At 38.0% G+C, this 15,785-nt stretch overlaps 1 protein-coding gene across 1 annotated transcript; it reads right to left on the bottom strand.

Annotated features, from left to right (window-relative positions):
• Window positions 1-13,960: 13,960 nt before the first annotated feature.
• LOC141396737 (uncharacterized) lies at window positions 13,961-15,575 on the bottom strand. Its single transcript, XM_073972373.1, has 2 exons — window positions 15,290-15,575; window positions 13,961-14,779 (listed from the first exon to the last, which is right to left on the bottom strand). The coding sequence occupies exons 1-2, from the start codon at window positions 15,539-15,541 to the stop codon at window positions 14,624-14,626; spliced, it is 408 nt and encodes a 135-aa protein (XP_073828474.1). The 5' UTR covers window positions 15,542-15,575; the 3' UTR covers window positions 13,961-14,623.
• Between the last annotated feature and the right edge of the window lie 210 nt (window positions 15,576-15,785).

Raw genomic sequence — 15,785 nt, 5'->3', positions numbered from 1 at the left:
TTTCATAATAAATAATGAAAAATAGTTGTGAGTAAGCTTGCATCCCTATCTTAGTTTTATGGTTTTTTGGCATAATTTTAGATCAATTTCAGATGGCTCCATCACAAAAGTCCAACATTTTCGTTTAAGCTAAGTTTAAGGGTTGTTCGAGGATCCTTTTGAAAATTGTATATAAGATTTTACATTACATAATGGTCCAAAAGCTCTAAAATAATCCCACGGTGACCATGTAAAATGACTGGGGGCATGATAACTACCTAAAGGAGTGACTGATATTGATTTAACCTTTGCACATCGTACTATTTCTCTCAAACATGAATCAACTTTGGCAATATGCTAGGTATATAACTACCTCCGCTGCATGCTTCGGCCACAACTTGCAGCTTCCTACAATAATAACCAAAAGGCTCTAAAAATACTAAGTTAACCAATTAAAATGGCTAGTTGGCACGAAAACTATCAGAAAGAATGACTCCCAAAATTAGATCCAGTCGGTCAATTCCTTCAACTTCCTAATCCGCAAAAGTTTCACATTTTTGCCCTTTGATCAAGTTTAAAGTAGTTTTGATCTTTCGTTTTTCCTAGCAGTCAACGAACGCACTCTTGCAGTTTACCACGTGACAAGTATTAAACTCTAATGAAATTTCCCATTGTAACAATAACAATTTAAAGTTGGGTACTTTTACTTCTATTCTGGTAGTAATGTTAAGTATGATATATTAAAAATAAATAATATTGTATTACAGACAAAACATCTTCAAACCCGGCCAACGTCATTAAGACATCTTCAGTGTAAACGTGACCATCCATTATTATCATTACTAAAATGTTGTTATTACAGATATTGTATTACAAATAAACGATTAATTAACGTATGCTTGTGTTTATTTACATTGGAAATATTTTATTTAATTGGAAAACATACAAAAGACTTCACTATTCAAGTGTCAATTGTAAGATGAGGGCGTTTCTCTGAAATTAAATTGAAAACCCCCCACAAAGAGTTATCTTTCAATAGACCACTCAAATTCTAAAAAAAAAAAACAATAAAATCACTCACTATAAATACTATGTTATCATAAAGATTGGACATCATTTCTTGTTTGAATAGTTTGAAATGAAATTCTACGTGTTCTTTGCATTTTTATTATGTCTGGCTGCATTGGCCATGGGTAAGTTATCCTTTGAGGAGGAAAATCTTAAATAATAAACATTTCGTGTTTTTCCAGGCATACCCAGTCCAAATCCCCAACCTCAACCTGAACCCTTACCAGGTGGCGGAGGCGGTGGTGGTGGAGGAGGTGGCGGCTGGTTTGGTGGTGGCGGCGGAGGAGGTGGTGGTGGCGGTGGAAAATAGATTATGGCTCCCATACGCTAATGATTTTTTTGTTGACAAATTTTGTTATATATTGGACTGAAATAAAACAAGTAAAAAGTCGTTAAGTTCGGCCGGGCCGAACTTTTTATACCCTCCACCATAAAATAGTCTTAATTAAAATGGAATAATTAGGGTCCTTTTACAATTTTAGGTGGAACAACTTTTCGACAATGGTTATATTCCTACTGTCTCCCACTATTGCTTAAATTACACTGTGAACACAAATGTTGGGACAGAGATAATTCCTTTTGGAAATGAAAGCCCTTGGTGTGTGTATATTAAAAACCCCGAAGGACAGATGCGCCGTGATTCGAACTTCCGCGTTATGGCGTGATGAAATTTTTGCAAGAGACCCTGTAAACCATCATGAATTAGCATTATATCTTTGTTTGTTGTTTTTGTAGAGCACTTAAGCAACAGTGAACAAAGATATAACGCTAATTCCTGATGGCCCACAGGGTCTCTAACAAAAATTTCATCACGCCATAACGCGGAAGTTCGACTCACGGCGCATCGGTCCTTCGGGGTTCATAATATACTCACCAAGGCCTTTCTTCCCCAAGAGGAATTTTCCGTACCCCAGACTTTCACCTCCATTTTGTTGCACAGTGTTATCTGATCTAATCTAAAAAAATGTGTTCAGCTAGGTGAAAGGTACCACCTACGAGCTATATCAAAGAGTCAACCTATCTTTAAATTTTTTGGCGGAAAAGTTTTATAGCTGCAGGGAACTTCAAGAGTCAAATTGAGGGTAGTTTATCAAAACAATGTAGACCTTCAAAAATAAACCCATGTTGACGAATTTTAGTGAAGAAATTTCGTGACCACTGAAAATTCCCGAAAATGGGGAGGTACAGTTATATGGGGGGATATGCCAAAACATGAACCTATATTGACGATTATTTTTGAATAGACAAAATTGTAGCTAAAATTCTCAAAATACCGATCATTACAGCTAGTTCGGTTAAAAATTGCAGCTAAAATTCTCAAAATACCGAAAATCGTGAGATACCGTTATATGGGGGCTATACCAAAACATGGACCTATGTTGACGATGTTTCGTTGGAGATGTTTTATGACCACTGAGAACTTCAAATGTCAAATTACAGCTATTTCGGTTAAAAACTGTAGCTAAAATTCTCAAAATACCGAAAATTGGGAGGTACCGTTATATGGAGGCTATACCAAAATATGGACCTATGTTGACGATGCTTGGTGGAGATATTTCATGACCACTGAGAACCTCAAATGGCAAATTACAGCTAGTTCGGTTAAAAATACCGATCATTACAGCTAGTTCGGTTAAAAATTGCAGCTAAAATTCTCAAAATACCGAAAATCGTGAGATACCGTTATATGGGGGCTATACCAAAACATGGACCTATGTTGACGATGTTTCGTTGGAGATGTTTTATGACCACTGAGAACTTCAAATGTCAAATTACAGCTATTTCGGTTAAAAACTGTAGCTAAAATTCTCAAAATACCGAAAATTGGGAGGTACCGTTATATGGAGGCTATACCAAAATATGGACCTATGTTGACGATGCTTGGTGGAGATATTTCATGACCACTGAGAACCTCAAATGGCAAATTACAGCTAGTTCGGTTAAAAATTTTAGCTAAAATTCTCAAAATACCGAAAATCGGGATGTACCGTTATATGGGGGCTATACCAAAATATGGACCTATGTTGACGATGTTTCGTGGAGATGTTTCATGACCACTGAGAACCTTAAATGTCAAATTGCAGATAGTTCGGTTAAAAATTGTGGCTAAAATTCTCAAAATACCGAAAATCGGGAGGTACCGTTATATGGGGACTATACCAAAACATGGACCTATGCCCATATCCTTTGGGATATAAGTTTGTTGATCACTAGGAACCCTAAGTGCCAAATTATAGCTAATTCGGTCTGCAAATGTGGCGAAGAACGTCAAAATACCTCAAATCCGGAGGTACCGTTATATGGGGGCTATACCAAAAAGTGGACCGATATAGCCCATCTTCGAACTTGACCTGCCTATGGAAAAGAGATCCTCGGGTGCAAAATTTCAGCACTCTATCTCAATTATTGCGGACGCTAGAGTGATTACAACAGACGGACAGACAGACGGACATGGCTAGATCGTCTTAGAATTTTATCCTGATCAAGAATATATATACTTTATAGGGTCGCAAATGATTAGTTCGATGTGTTACAAACAGAATGACAAACTTAATATACCCTCCATACTATGGTGGAGGGTATAAAAATCACAAATTTAAATATCTCCTATTCAATGCCTTCCAGTTGATTCATAACTTTTTTATTTGACCATCTAGTTGGGTTCATTGGGATCATGAGCAGCCAACCTGCTCTTCTCGGCATCTTATTTCATTATCGGCATCCCATGAGCCTTTGGGCTTATCGCTGATAGCTGTGAACCGCGCGGCTGACTTAAACATGCCGTCGATATAATCCCAGGGTTTTGAAGTAGCCAATGTTCACACTGAAGATAACATTACACTTTCTAGAGTACTTCAGTAGTGTAAAACAATGATTTACGCAGTCCATGTGGAAAAAGTCACTGTGATTAACTTAAAAGGAGTTTTAATGTGCCCATATTTCCTATGATGATAGGACATGATAGGACCTAATGCAACAATACGAGTATACGTGCAAATATGCCGCACACGGTAAGATACACATTTTTAGCTCGCATTGCTAATATTTTTTTCAAAAACAAAATCATTGCATACTTTCAGGCAGTTATTGTAAATTTTCACAGGGTACCGCAAAATAAAATTCCAAATTTTAAAGTCAACATATAATCTAACTGGGAGTACTTGGTGGTCTTACTACAGAAGACCACCGACTAAATTCATTATATATATATTATATATTCTTGCTCTACTTTGTTTTCTTATAACAAGTGTGCACAAATAACAGTTAATCTCCTTAAGAGTTTTATACAACAATTGTTTTTATATCCTCAACATTTATGCTAACGACGATATATACACTCTCATACGGGCAAAATGTGCCCCATCGAAATAATGGTTGTAGACCCCAAGTATGTTTGGACGAAATCCGTTTCAGACAATTTGGAGTCGATTTAGCATTGTCCGTCCGTCCGTCTGTCTGTCTGCTGGCTGGTGCGCACGATAACTCTCTAACGGATGAACCGATCCGGTTCAAATTTTGGCTTTCGTAATATGTTGTCCAAGCTTAGTTTAAGTTCGAAGATGGGTTACATCGGTGCACTCCTTCCGGTACCTCCCCCACAAAAGTTCGAAAATGTTCGGAAAATTTGTGCGACCGATAACTCTTAAAAAGGAGTAACCGATTTGGTCCATACTTTGCAGATCACGAAATTTATACCAGACTTAGATGAGATTCAAATGTGGACTCAATCGTTTCACTCCTTCAGGTACTTCCTACACAAAATTTCGGAAAAGTTTAGTTTAGGAACTGCTCTCGAATCTCCTGAGAAAATAGCCTGAAAGGTGCAAAGAAAACCCATATGACACTCTGTGAAGTGGTTGGAACGCAAGATAACCCTTGATGCGAGTGACCAATTTGGTCCATGCTTCACCGATCCTAATATATCTACCAGTTATCGGTCAGGTTCGAATATGGATTTTAAGTGTCCACTCCTTCGGGTACCTCCCACACAAAATTTGGGATAAGTTCACCTAAGACCTGCTCCCGAATCACTTTGAGTTTTGTTGAAGCAACTTGCAACTGCCTGAAAAGTGGAGAGCACAATAACTTTCAAACGGATCAACTGATTTGGTCCAAAATTTGGCCTTCGGCATATTTTGTAAAAACGTGGCAACCAATTCAGTCCAAACTTTGGATCTCCTAATATTCTGTCCAAATTTAGTTTAACTTCTAAAATGGCCCATATCAAAATTTGTGTCGAAGTGCAATTTATGGTCTGTTCGAAGACTTTGGAAATGTATACCGATGCTGTTCGTTGTGGTCCCGTTTAAAGAGATATTATGTTTTCCGTAGACATGTCCATGCTTCCTGGCATACTGGTCCAAATTTCAACGATGACCCACTTAAATGACTAGTGGGCGCGATATAATAATAATAATATTATTGTTCCACAAACATCCCAGATGGGACAAGGGAGACTTCTCTCATATCAATGAGTGCACGCCGATTCATATTGGCTCAATGATATGGGACCTACTTTTTATTGCCGAGTCCGAACGGCGTGTCTTACGACACCACTTGTAGAGAAGTTTTTCATGGCTTAAATACTCAGGAAATGGGGAATGGGGAATTTTTCCACCGTTGAAAATTTGATGTTGGTTGGCCTGGGATTCGAACCGCAGACCTTCTGAGTGCAAGGCGGACATGCTAACTATTGCACCACGGTGGCCCCCAGTGGGCGCGATATCTTTCGAAAAGATATGACTCCCAAAATAAGATCCACTTCCATAATGGACCAATCCTAATCCACATTTTTGTCGGCAAGCTCTTATGTCCAAAAAGGGCCACAACATTTTGAAAAGGCCCTAAATATATTCGATCAGTCCGTAGATAAAAGTTTAAATTCACATAGGCTGAGGGTATATCTCTGTCGGCAAAGCCTACGGATACTTTTTTACAACGATATACTATTTTTCGTGGGCAAGTCCATGCTTCCTGGCAAAGCTCAAAATACTACGGTGACCAACTAAAATGGCGTGTGGCGCGTTAACTATTGAAAGTAGTGACTTTCAAAATAAGATTCATTTCCAAAATGGACTATGCCGCTCCATTTCTACAACATTCTAAAAACTCCCTGAATACATAATTTTTGGGGAAACCTATTTTGGGTTGTGTAGCGCGTATTCGATCTGCTTATTGCCGCAAATTCACAGAGGCTGGGGCACATACAGTCTGTCGCAAAAGTTAGTATACACCGTTGAAACCAAAATATATTAGGGATAAAAAGCACAATAACTTATTGAAAACAACAAACAATTAGTTTTATTTGAGAGACACGAAGGTCGTCTTCGGTAATAACAATTAAAAGTGCGCAATATTTGCATACATTAGCAAATTTATGGTTCGAATCCAAAAAAGACCAAAATTTATATCGCAAAAGTTAGTATACAACAGAGAATCCCCGTGGAACTGTTTAAAAAATTCTTGATATTTTTGAACAAAATGAAACTAAATCTGTACTTAAGATCATAAAGAGTATATTAACTGGTTTTAATGGCAGTTATAGTACTTATAGTGACAAGTCCAACGTACACTGGATCGTAAAATCCACAAAAATTGGTCATCTACAAATACAACAACTGTAGCGACAAAATTCCGAGTGTTATGTCCTGTTTATGAATTTTAAAGCCATGAAATTATCAGAAAAGCTCTAAAGTTTCAATATGGGGTGATCTTGATCAAGTTTCGACTTGTCCTTTTTGAAGAAACGGGAATTTCTTGAAGAAAATCCATATTTTGAGGTCATTGTCCTTTTGAAACATGTAATAATCCTTAATTCTTACACATACGGACTTTCCTTTTCAGTTAGCTTTCTCACAAATTAGGGCCCTTTTCACATTCCCACCAAAAATAAATAGTAGGAGAACCTCAAGTTCTGGTGTAAGCCCTACAGTGATACTCCACCACCACAGAAGGTTATGGTAGCTAATTTAAAATTTTAATACAGAGCTTTCTATGATGTTATAACGCATGGATTGTGCAAAAACGTTCTGAAAAACTGTGTTCGATTCACTTAGGACCAAAATACAACTAAATGGATCAGTTAGAAGTAGCTCATTAGACACTAGTAGTACATTAGACACTATGGACACGAGACGCATGTCCGATACGGTAGGACAGTATAACTGTAGGGCTTACAACGGATCTTGAGGTTCTCCTACTATTTACTATTGGTGGGAATATGAAAAGGGGCAACATTTATGAGAAAATAACTCAAAAGGAATGTCCGTTTGTGTAAGGATTAAGGATTATTACATGTTTCAAAAGGACAATGGCTTCAAAAGTATGGGTTTCCTTCAAGAAATTCCCTTTTTTTCAAACAGGACAAGTCGCAACTCGATCAAAATCACCCCATATTGAAACTTTAGAGCTTTTCTGAGCATTTCATGGCTTTAGAATTCATAAACAGGACAGAACACCCGGAATTTTGTCGCTACAGTTGTTGTATTTGTAGATGACCAATTTTTGTGGATTTTACGATCCAGTGTACGTTGGACTTGTCACTATAAGTACTATAACTGCCATTAAAACCAATTAATATACTCTTTATGATCTTTAGTACAGATTTAGTTTCATTTTGTTCAAAAATATCAAGAATTTTTTACACAGTTCCACGAGGATTCTCCTTTGTATACTAACTTTTGCGACATAAATTTTGGTCTTTTTGGGATTCGAACCGTACATTTGCTAATGTATGCAAATATTGCACACTTTTAATTGTTATTACGGAAGACAACCTTCTTGTCTATCAAATAAAACTAATTGTTTGTTGCTTTCAATAAGTTATAGTGATATTTATCCCTAAGACATTTTGGTTACAATGGTGTATACTAACTTTTGCGACAGACTGTACGAGTATTTTTCGGCAAAGGCGACATATTTTTTTTTTTTTTTTTGCTAATTTTTCAGAAATCAAAAGTCACAATTTTTTTAGTTCGTTTTCAACCGATTACAAGTTATGACAAATATACAACCCTTGTGGCACAAGTGGTCAATCGACAATCTTGATTAATTTGCTTATTATTAGCGAATATTTATCGATTGTTATTTGTCAAAACTACGTGACATTTGAAGCAATAAATGTAATTTAAGAAATATTTAAATTCCCACTCCAATAAGTTCCAAGAACATAGTCCAGCAAATTGTTTATAATCATCGAGTCGAAAAACTTCCACTAGCATAATTAAAAAATTAATGCTTTTCTGTAACATTATATCGAAAGTAGGGAATACAACCGGAACAACAATCATGGATGTTTTTCGACTTGCAGTGTCGCCAGGTGTCATTTGACATTTTTTTCTGGAAAATTTGGCAGTTTTCAGCTTAAGCGTACTCAGGTCAGTTTCACATATGACCATGTGTTGGGTTGTTTACAGTGGCTTGATTGAGACACCTCCAAAACATGGTTTTTGAACGCTTTTACAACATCTTCTGGCGACGAAAATCGTGGACCACGCCTTTTTTCTTGATTTGCTGGAATCAAATGAAGTCATTCCACGCTTTGTCCGGTCAAACAGGCGCTGTTTTGAATCGATGTGTGAGAGCTCGCATTGTCATGATGCAGAACAATTCGTCTTCTCTTGTTCGTTTTTCGAATTTCTCAGGAAACTTCAGGCAAACAAATTGTAGTGTAATGCTCAGAATTCACCGTCCTTTATTTCTCAAGCCGTAGAGTCGCCACACGGTCAGTATTGCATAAGAGACATGCGAACATTTGCTTCGAAGGTCTATTTTCATGAACAAATCTGGTTGGATTTGGCTCGCTTTCGGAGACCCAAACGGTCGATTACTGTTTTGTTTCAGGCTTCTAAGCATAGATCCAAGATTCGTCATCTGTTGCGATGTTATAAATGCCGTTTGAAGCACCGCGATTGTTTTTATGCACAATTTCTTTGCACTAATCCACGATATGCTTTTTTTTGAGCGATTGACCAATTTTGCTGAATCTAGCGAATAAATACCCAAGGATGTCTCTATCTGACGGTATTTAACATGGCGATCTTGGATTATCCTTTTACGCATGGCTTAATTTTTTTCTGGCACAACGGCCGTTTTTGTACGACCTTCACTACCTTTGTTTTTTAGCGAGTGTCCGCCACGATTGAATTCATTGAACCAGTTTTTCATAGTCCTATAGGATGGTCCCTTATCGACATACAAAGATTTAGTTTGATCGATGTACTCTTGCCGTGATTATAACCGTCGAAAGTTGTCAAAAATTTTTGGACGAAAATGTTAACAAGTAAATTCAATTTTTTAGCAAAAGTAATTTTTTCAAGTCACTGTAAAGAACCCAACACATGGTCATATGACAAACTTACCTGAGTACACTTAGGTTAAAAACTGTCAAACTTTCCAAAAAAATGTCAAATGACACATGGCGACACTGCGAGTTGCCTAGGCCAGAAGGTTTTTAGTGCCGCTCTTATTTTCATTCGTGATGTAGTTTTTTTCATACTGTACAGGTACCTCACATAAGATACATGTGCAGTTTCTTATATCCATCCGAAAGCCACAATTCTTTCAAAAATATGTAAGATTTTCATGAGATGCAAAATCATATTCTTATTTTTCCCTACATTGCTCTCATATTTCCTCTCTTATTTGGTAAATGCTCTCAACATTGTTCTCGTTTGTTTTTGTATGGTCACATAGCTCCCCTATCCCAATGACACTGTATCAAAAACCACAACACAACCCCCACCATCGTCTCACCATCACATTGAGAATATATTAACAAACCACAACAATACACAACCTCACTACAGCTAAATGACCCCGTCGTACCAATTGTCAGTTAGTCGACAAACCAAATAACTACAGTGCGTTTGGTGTCTAAAGCAAAAAGTGGTTGGCTGTTGTTCGCATCTACAATTTCTTAATTTCTTTAATATAAAGGCAACATCTAATATCTCAACCTAGTGGTGATAGATTCGACATGTATGTATGTACATATGGTTCATATTGTTCTGCTTTGTTCACAAGACGATAACAACTACAGTGAAAATCATTAGAAGAAAAACGGTAAGTTACAATAATACAAAATAAAACCATTAATAAAAAGCAGAAAAATTTTGTTATTTTGGAGGTATTTTATTCATAGAAGTCGAAAAAGGGGGTTATGTTTGGGTCGAACTATACCCTCCAACACATCAAACCCGTGTATGAATTGAGTTCATCCTACTCGCGAATAGAGTTATATAGGAATTGGATTAAAAGGAATCCCAAAATCTAATCTAAGATCTTCGAAATACTGGCGATAGCAGAAACAATTGCAATTCTCTGTGGTTGAAAAATTCTGGGAGGACCTATAAAACATCTGCGGGCGTCTTATCAAGGTAGATCTTACGAAGTTTGGCCTAACAAAAAATTTTTCCCCAAAAATTTGTCAGTACAAGTCCACGTTTTGATAATTTATGTAGCCCCCATAAAATTGCGGAAATTTGGTATTTAGTCTTCTCTAGGGTCAGAAAACTTTCCCCCAGAAATTTGTCAGTACACGTTTTGATATATACTTCCCATTTTCAGTATTTTAAAGGTTTAGGTTCATTATCATAGCAACATGCAGCTGTCCCCTCCCTAGAAACATTATTAAACATTTGTATTTGCTTCTTGATAGTGGGTTCCCAGATTAGAAGGTAAACGATGTGAAGTCTTTTAAAGGATTTTTTACTGAAGTGGCTGTAACTTGGGTGACGTAGGGGATGAAAGATACCAAGGAACGGTCCTGACCGGCTTTAACATGGCAAAGTCCAGGATTTATCTTGGTCCCTCTTTCATCTCAAGTAGACACTGAACTCCCCGTGGTGTCACCTGGGGTAGCTACCTTTAACACACGTTAAAGGTAGTACGGTAAGCTAGTAACCCTTTCCTAGAAAAAGCAGCCTACTATGAAAAAATAAAAGAAAAGAAAAACAAATCCCTCTAAAGTTGACGACCCCCGCAAACATTTTAAGGACCATGATCTGCGAATCTGCACCTGAAATGTTCGCACTCTTTATAGAGAAGGTGCAGTTTACCTTCAATGCGTCACAACAACACCTAAAGGTGACGCACTTTATTATAGCTGCCATGACATAAAGCATGAGTTTGGATGCGGATTTGCAGTTGGTCGGAGGTTAAAACACCTGGTCTCCAGCTTCACACCAGTGAATGAAAGACTAGCTACATTCGAAGAAAAACAATATTTCTCAACATCAGCTTTATTTGCGCTCATGCTACCACTGAACATATGACCGTTGTCCTGTCCATGACATTAAAATTATTTTAGGCGATTTTAATGCCAAAATTGGAAAGGAAAATATCTTTGGTCTAACAGTCGGAAAATTCAGTCTCCACAGTGAAACGTCTGACAATGGTATGAGGCTGAGAGACTTCGCAGCGGCAAAAAATATGGTAGTTAGCAGCACCAGATTTCAACATCTCGACATCCATAAGGGCACCTGGCTGTCACCAGATCAGAAAACAAGAATTCAAATTGATCGCGTTGTGATAGATGGAAGACATTCATCGAACGTGTTTGATGTGCGTTCGTTCCGAGGAGCAAACATAGACTCGGACCACTACCTTGTTGCAGCAAAGGTACGCACCCGGTTAAACGTAGCAAACAAAATACCACCAGACACAACACGAAAGTTAGACATCGGTAAGCTGCAATCACAAGAGATAGCCACAGCATATTTCACTCAACTAGCCCAATTGCTTAACCAAAGCACTCCTCATCCCGACAACATATCAGCGTAATGACAAAGTATTGCTCACTCCATGCAAACAGCCGCAAAATCAATACTTGGATACCAGAGACCTCCACCAAGGAATCCATGGTATGATCAGGAGTGTGTTGCTACCGAAGAGAAAAATGCGGCTTAAAGGGCTACCTTACAATCCGTAGCAACGCGTAGCGCACGAGAGAGATTTCGGGAGAAAAGGAGAAAGGAGAAACGTCTATTCCGCAGGAAAAAGAGAGAGATGGAAAAGCGGGAGTGTGAAAAAATCGAGATGTACAGGAACCAGAATGAAGTCCGAAAATTCTACTAAAGAGTCAATCATCAAACTGATGGCTTTGGTACAGGCACATCCTCCTGTAGAGACCAGCAAGGTAATTTGGTAACTGATACAGATAGTGTGCTCAGGATATGGAAAGAACATTTTTCAAAAATGTTGGTATCCAATAGCAGCGAAGACGACAAAGAGGTATTGAATGTATAGCACCCAGCCGGCTGAAGAATAATAAGGCAGCAGGAGCCAATGGCTTACCAGCCGAGCTGTTCAAAAACGGAGGCGACACGCTGATAAGGTGTATTCATCAGCTAGTTAGCACCATTTGCCAGGAAGAACGAGTACCCAACGATTGGAACCTGAGTACCCTGTGCCCCGTCCACAAGAAGGGAGATAAGACTGTATGCTCTAACTATAGGGGCATAAGTCTACTCCCTAGTGCCTACAAGATCGTGTCAGGGATGTTGTGCGAACGACTAAAGCCTATGGTCAACGAGATAATTGGACCATACCAATGCGGCTTTAGAACTGGCAAGTCCACCATTTACCTTGCGGCAAATCCTGGAGAAGACCCAAGAGATGCATATCGGCACCTACCACCTTTTTGTCGATTATAAAGCAGCCTTCGACAGCCCGCTGCGTTCAAAGGTATTCCAAGCCATGTCTGAATTTGGTATCCCAGCAAAGCTCATCCGGCTTTGTAAAATGACTTTAACTGACACGAGGTCCTCAGTTAAAATAGGAAAGAACCTATCCGAAGAGTTTTGTACCAAAAGAGGTTTCAGACAAGGAGACAGCCTTTCGTGTGATCTCTTCAACATTCTGCTGGAAAAGGTTATACGAGAGGCAAACGTCAAAAGAACTGACACAATCTACACCAATAGCCACATGTTACTTGCTTATGCTGATGATATAGACATTATGGGACGATCAGTAAAAGATGTAAGTGATACCTTTATGAAGGTCGAAGGAGAATCTGCTAAAGTGGGTCTGGTGGTAAACGGTGAGAAGACCGAGTTGATGGTGTCGACGCGTAATGCGTCCATTAAGCTCGGACCAACTGTGGAAGTTGGTTCCTATAATTTTGAGGTAGTAAAAGACTTCGTCTACCTCGGCACCTCCGTAAACACAACAAACGACATCAGTTGTGAAATAAAAAGAAGAATTGTATTGGCTAACAGATGCTACTTTGGTTTAAGTAAGCAGTTTAAAAACGAAGCCATATCTTGTCAAACAAAAATAATGCTCTACAAAACACTGATACTACCCGTGCTGATGTATGGCTCCGAAGCCTGCCTACCTACGCAAGCAGACATGGCATGTTTGAGAGAAAAATTCTTCGAAAGATCTACGGACCAATCTGTGTTGACGGTGAATATCGACGTCGCATGAACCACGAGCTGTATCTGCTATACAACGACATCAGTATAGATAAACGCATCGAGATGCAACGATTGCGTTGGCTACGCCATATCATAAGAATGAGCGATGATGAACCCGCTAAAAAGGCGTATAAATACGGACCGCTTGCCGGTGCACGCAGAATTGACAGGCCAAGAAATAGATGGCGCAAACAAGTGGATGAAGAGATGAAAAGGCGCGGTATTCCAGAGTTCGAAGCAAAAAATAGAGAGAAATGAAGACTTTTTTTTTGTTCGGCCTATGGAACAAAAGTTCTGTAATGGGCCAGTTAAGTAAGTAAGTAGGCTGTAACTTGGTATTTCAGATTCTCAATGGGTCGAAATGATCGATGTCTCCTTGGTATTAAATCTTTTTTTTAAGAAATTGATATTCTTCAGTTAGCATATTCCACTTCTCGTAAAAATAAGGTTTGACGTTGCGGAAGAGCTTAGTACTTTCATAAACGACAGGAAACTATTTTTTTTTCATTTTACTTTAATACACCTAGTGGTTCGTATATGATTGTCGGTCGTAAAAATATATTTGGTTTACTCGTCATTTCTTTTGTCGGAGCATGGATGCAAATAAGACTGCTGTTGAAGAATTTAGCTTTTATGGAATTGTCGCTAGTCTTTCATCCACCAGGGTGAATCTAGAGGTAAGAATTCTTAGCCTTCGTCTTATAATCAATCTACAGCCAACTAGTCTCATGACAGCTATGGTAAAACATACCACCTTTAGGTATTGGTATTGGTGATGTGGGCTTCTGTTTCGTCCATCGTATTCCTTGCATGGCCGTGATATCGGTCATAATGTACTTTTGTTAGTGCATGGTCTGAATTGCGTTTAGAGTTGCTCCTCCTTTCTCATTCGGGCTTGAGAACGGCCAGGCCGGATCTTCTGAGATCTGAAAAGGCAAACCCCTACTAGTATTTTTATATTCTCGATATGTACTTTAAAAAATGTAATTTCCTTTTTGAATCACTAAATTTCTATTGTAATATTCAAAACAAAATTGTCTATCTAATTTGCCTAACAACTGAATAAAAGTATACTTAAAAGCAAGTTATCTCTTCCACCACTCCCTAAATTTCGTATATGATTTTATATTGATTTTATCCTCTAGATGATCTAGATTTTATCCTGATGGATCAGTAGTTGTTACTCCAGTAGAAGATTCGGTTGATGTAGTTGACTCAGTAGTTATTTGCTGCGTTGTTGTTTCCACATTTAATTTCGTATTGTCTTTTTGCTCTACGGCAGCTGTAGATGTTGGCTGTTGTGTAGTTGGTATCTAAATGGGGTTATACATTTCTCATTGGTTAATTTTTCTATTTCAAATTATCAGCATTATTCTGAACGCAAATTTCCCGTGAGGTTTCTAACTTTCTCATTTAAGTTGAAACGGCAGAGAGACAAAACTCGCGGGGAGTTTACATTCCGAATAATCCATGCATTGTAATTCTCGATCTTAAAACAAGTTCAAGATATTCTTTGGAACATAGGATAGGTGATTGCAAAACTTATATAACGCACGCTTTCGCCAATTGTTTGTAAAGATATTTTCACTAATTCCCTGAAAACAAGTTCAAGTTATTCTTTGGAACATAGGTGATTGCAACACTTATATAACGTACACTTTTGCCAATTCTGTGAAAAGATATTTTCACTAATTCCTTGAAATTACATTTTCACAAATTCTTTGAATCACATTTTTACTAGCCCATCGTAATATATCCAAAGAATGACAAAAGTATTTTACATCGAATTACTTAAATGAGGTTCATTTGAGCAACTTGTTTACCTGGTTATTTTGATTTAATGCTGTAGTTGTTGAAACGGTTCCAAAAATTTCATGTCGGTTACTCGGTCTATATTCAGGTCCTTTATCTAGTTTTGAGTACTGGGTCATTGATGTAAGCAGTGGTCGTGTTATTGCTGACGTTAAGCTATCTATCATAGAACCAATGTTTCCAAAAATGTTACTGAACAGACCCTGGCAAGCTATGCCGGCACTTAAGAGAGTCATTGTAATGACAATTGTTTGGAAATTCATTTTGAGCGTTAAGATAATGCAAATGAACTGAGAGATAAATGTACGGATTTAAAGGTATTTTATAAACAATTCTGTGTAACATGTCGGGGCATTAATTAGTTTTGTTCAGTTCATAATACAGTAAGGGAGGTAACGCATTTGTATTAATTGCGGATATTAAGTGAGATATAGGGGAACAAATTGTGTTATATTTTGTGTTATATTATACTTAAGTTATTATGGGAAGATCTTCAATCTTATTTCA

The sequence above is a fragment of the Musca autumnalis genome, unplaced genomic scaffold (genome assembly GCF_047663935.1).
Source record: "Musca autumnalis isolate F117 unplaced genomic scaffold, ASM4766393v1 scaffold_3, whole genome shotgun sequence".
Taxonomy (NCBI): domain Eukaryota; kingdom Metazoa; phylum Arthropoda; class Insecta; order Diptera; family Muscidae; genus Musca; species Musca autumnalis.
Note: the sequence above shows the minus strand (reverse complement) of the source record. Positions and strands in the feature narration are given on the sequence as shown.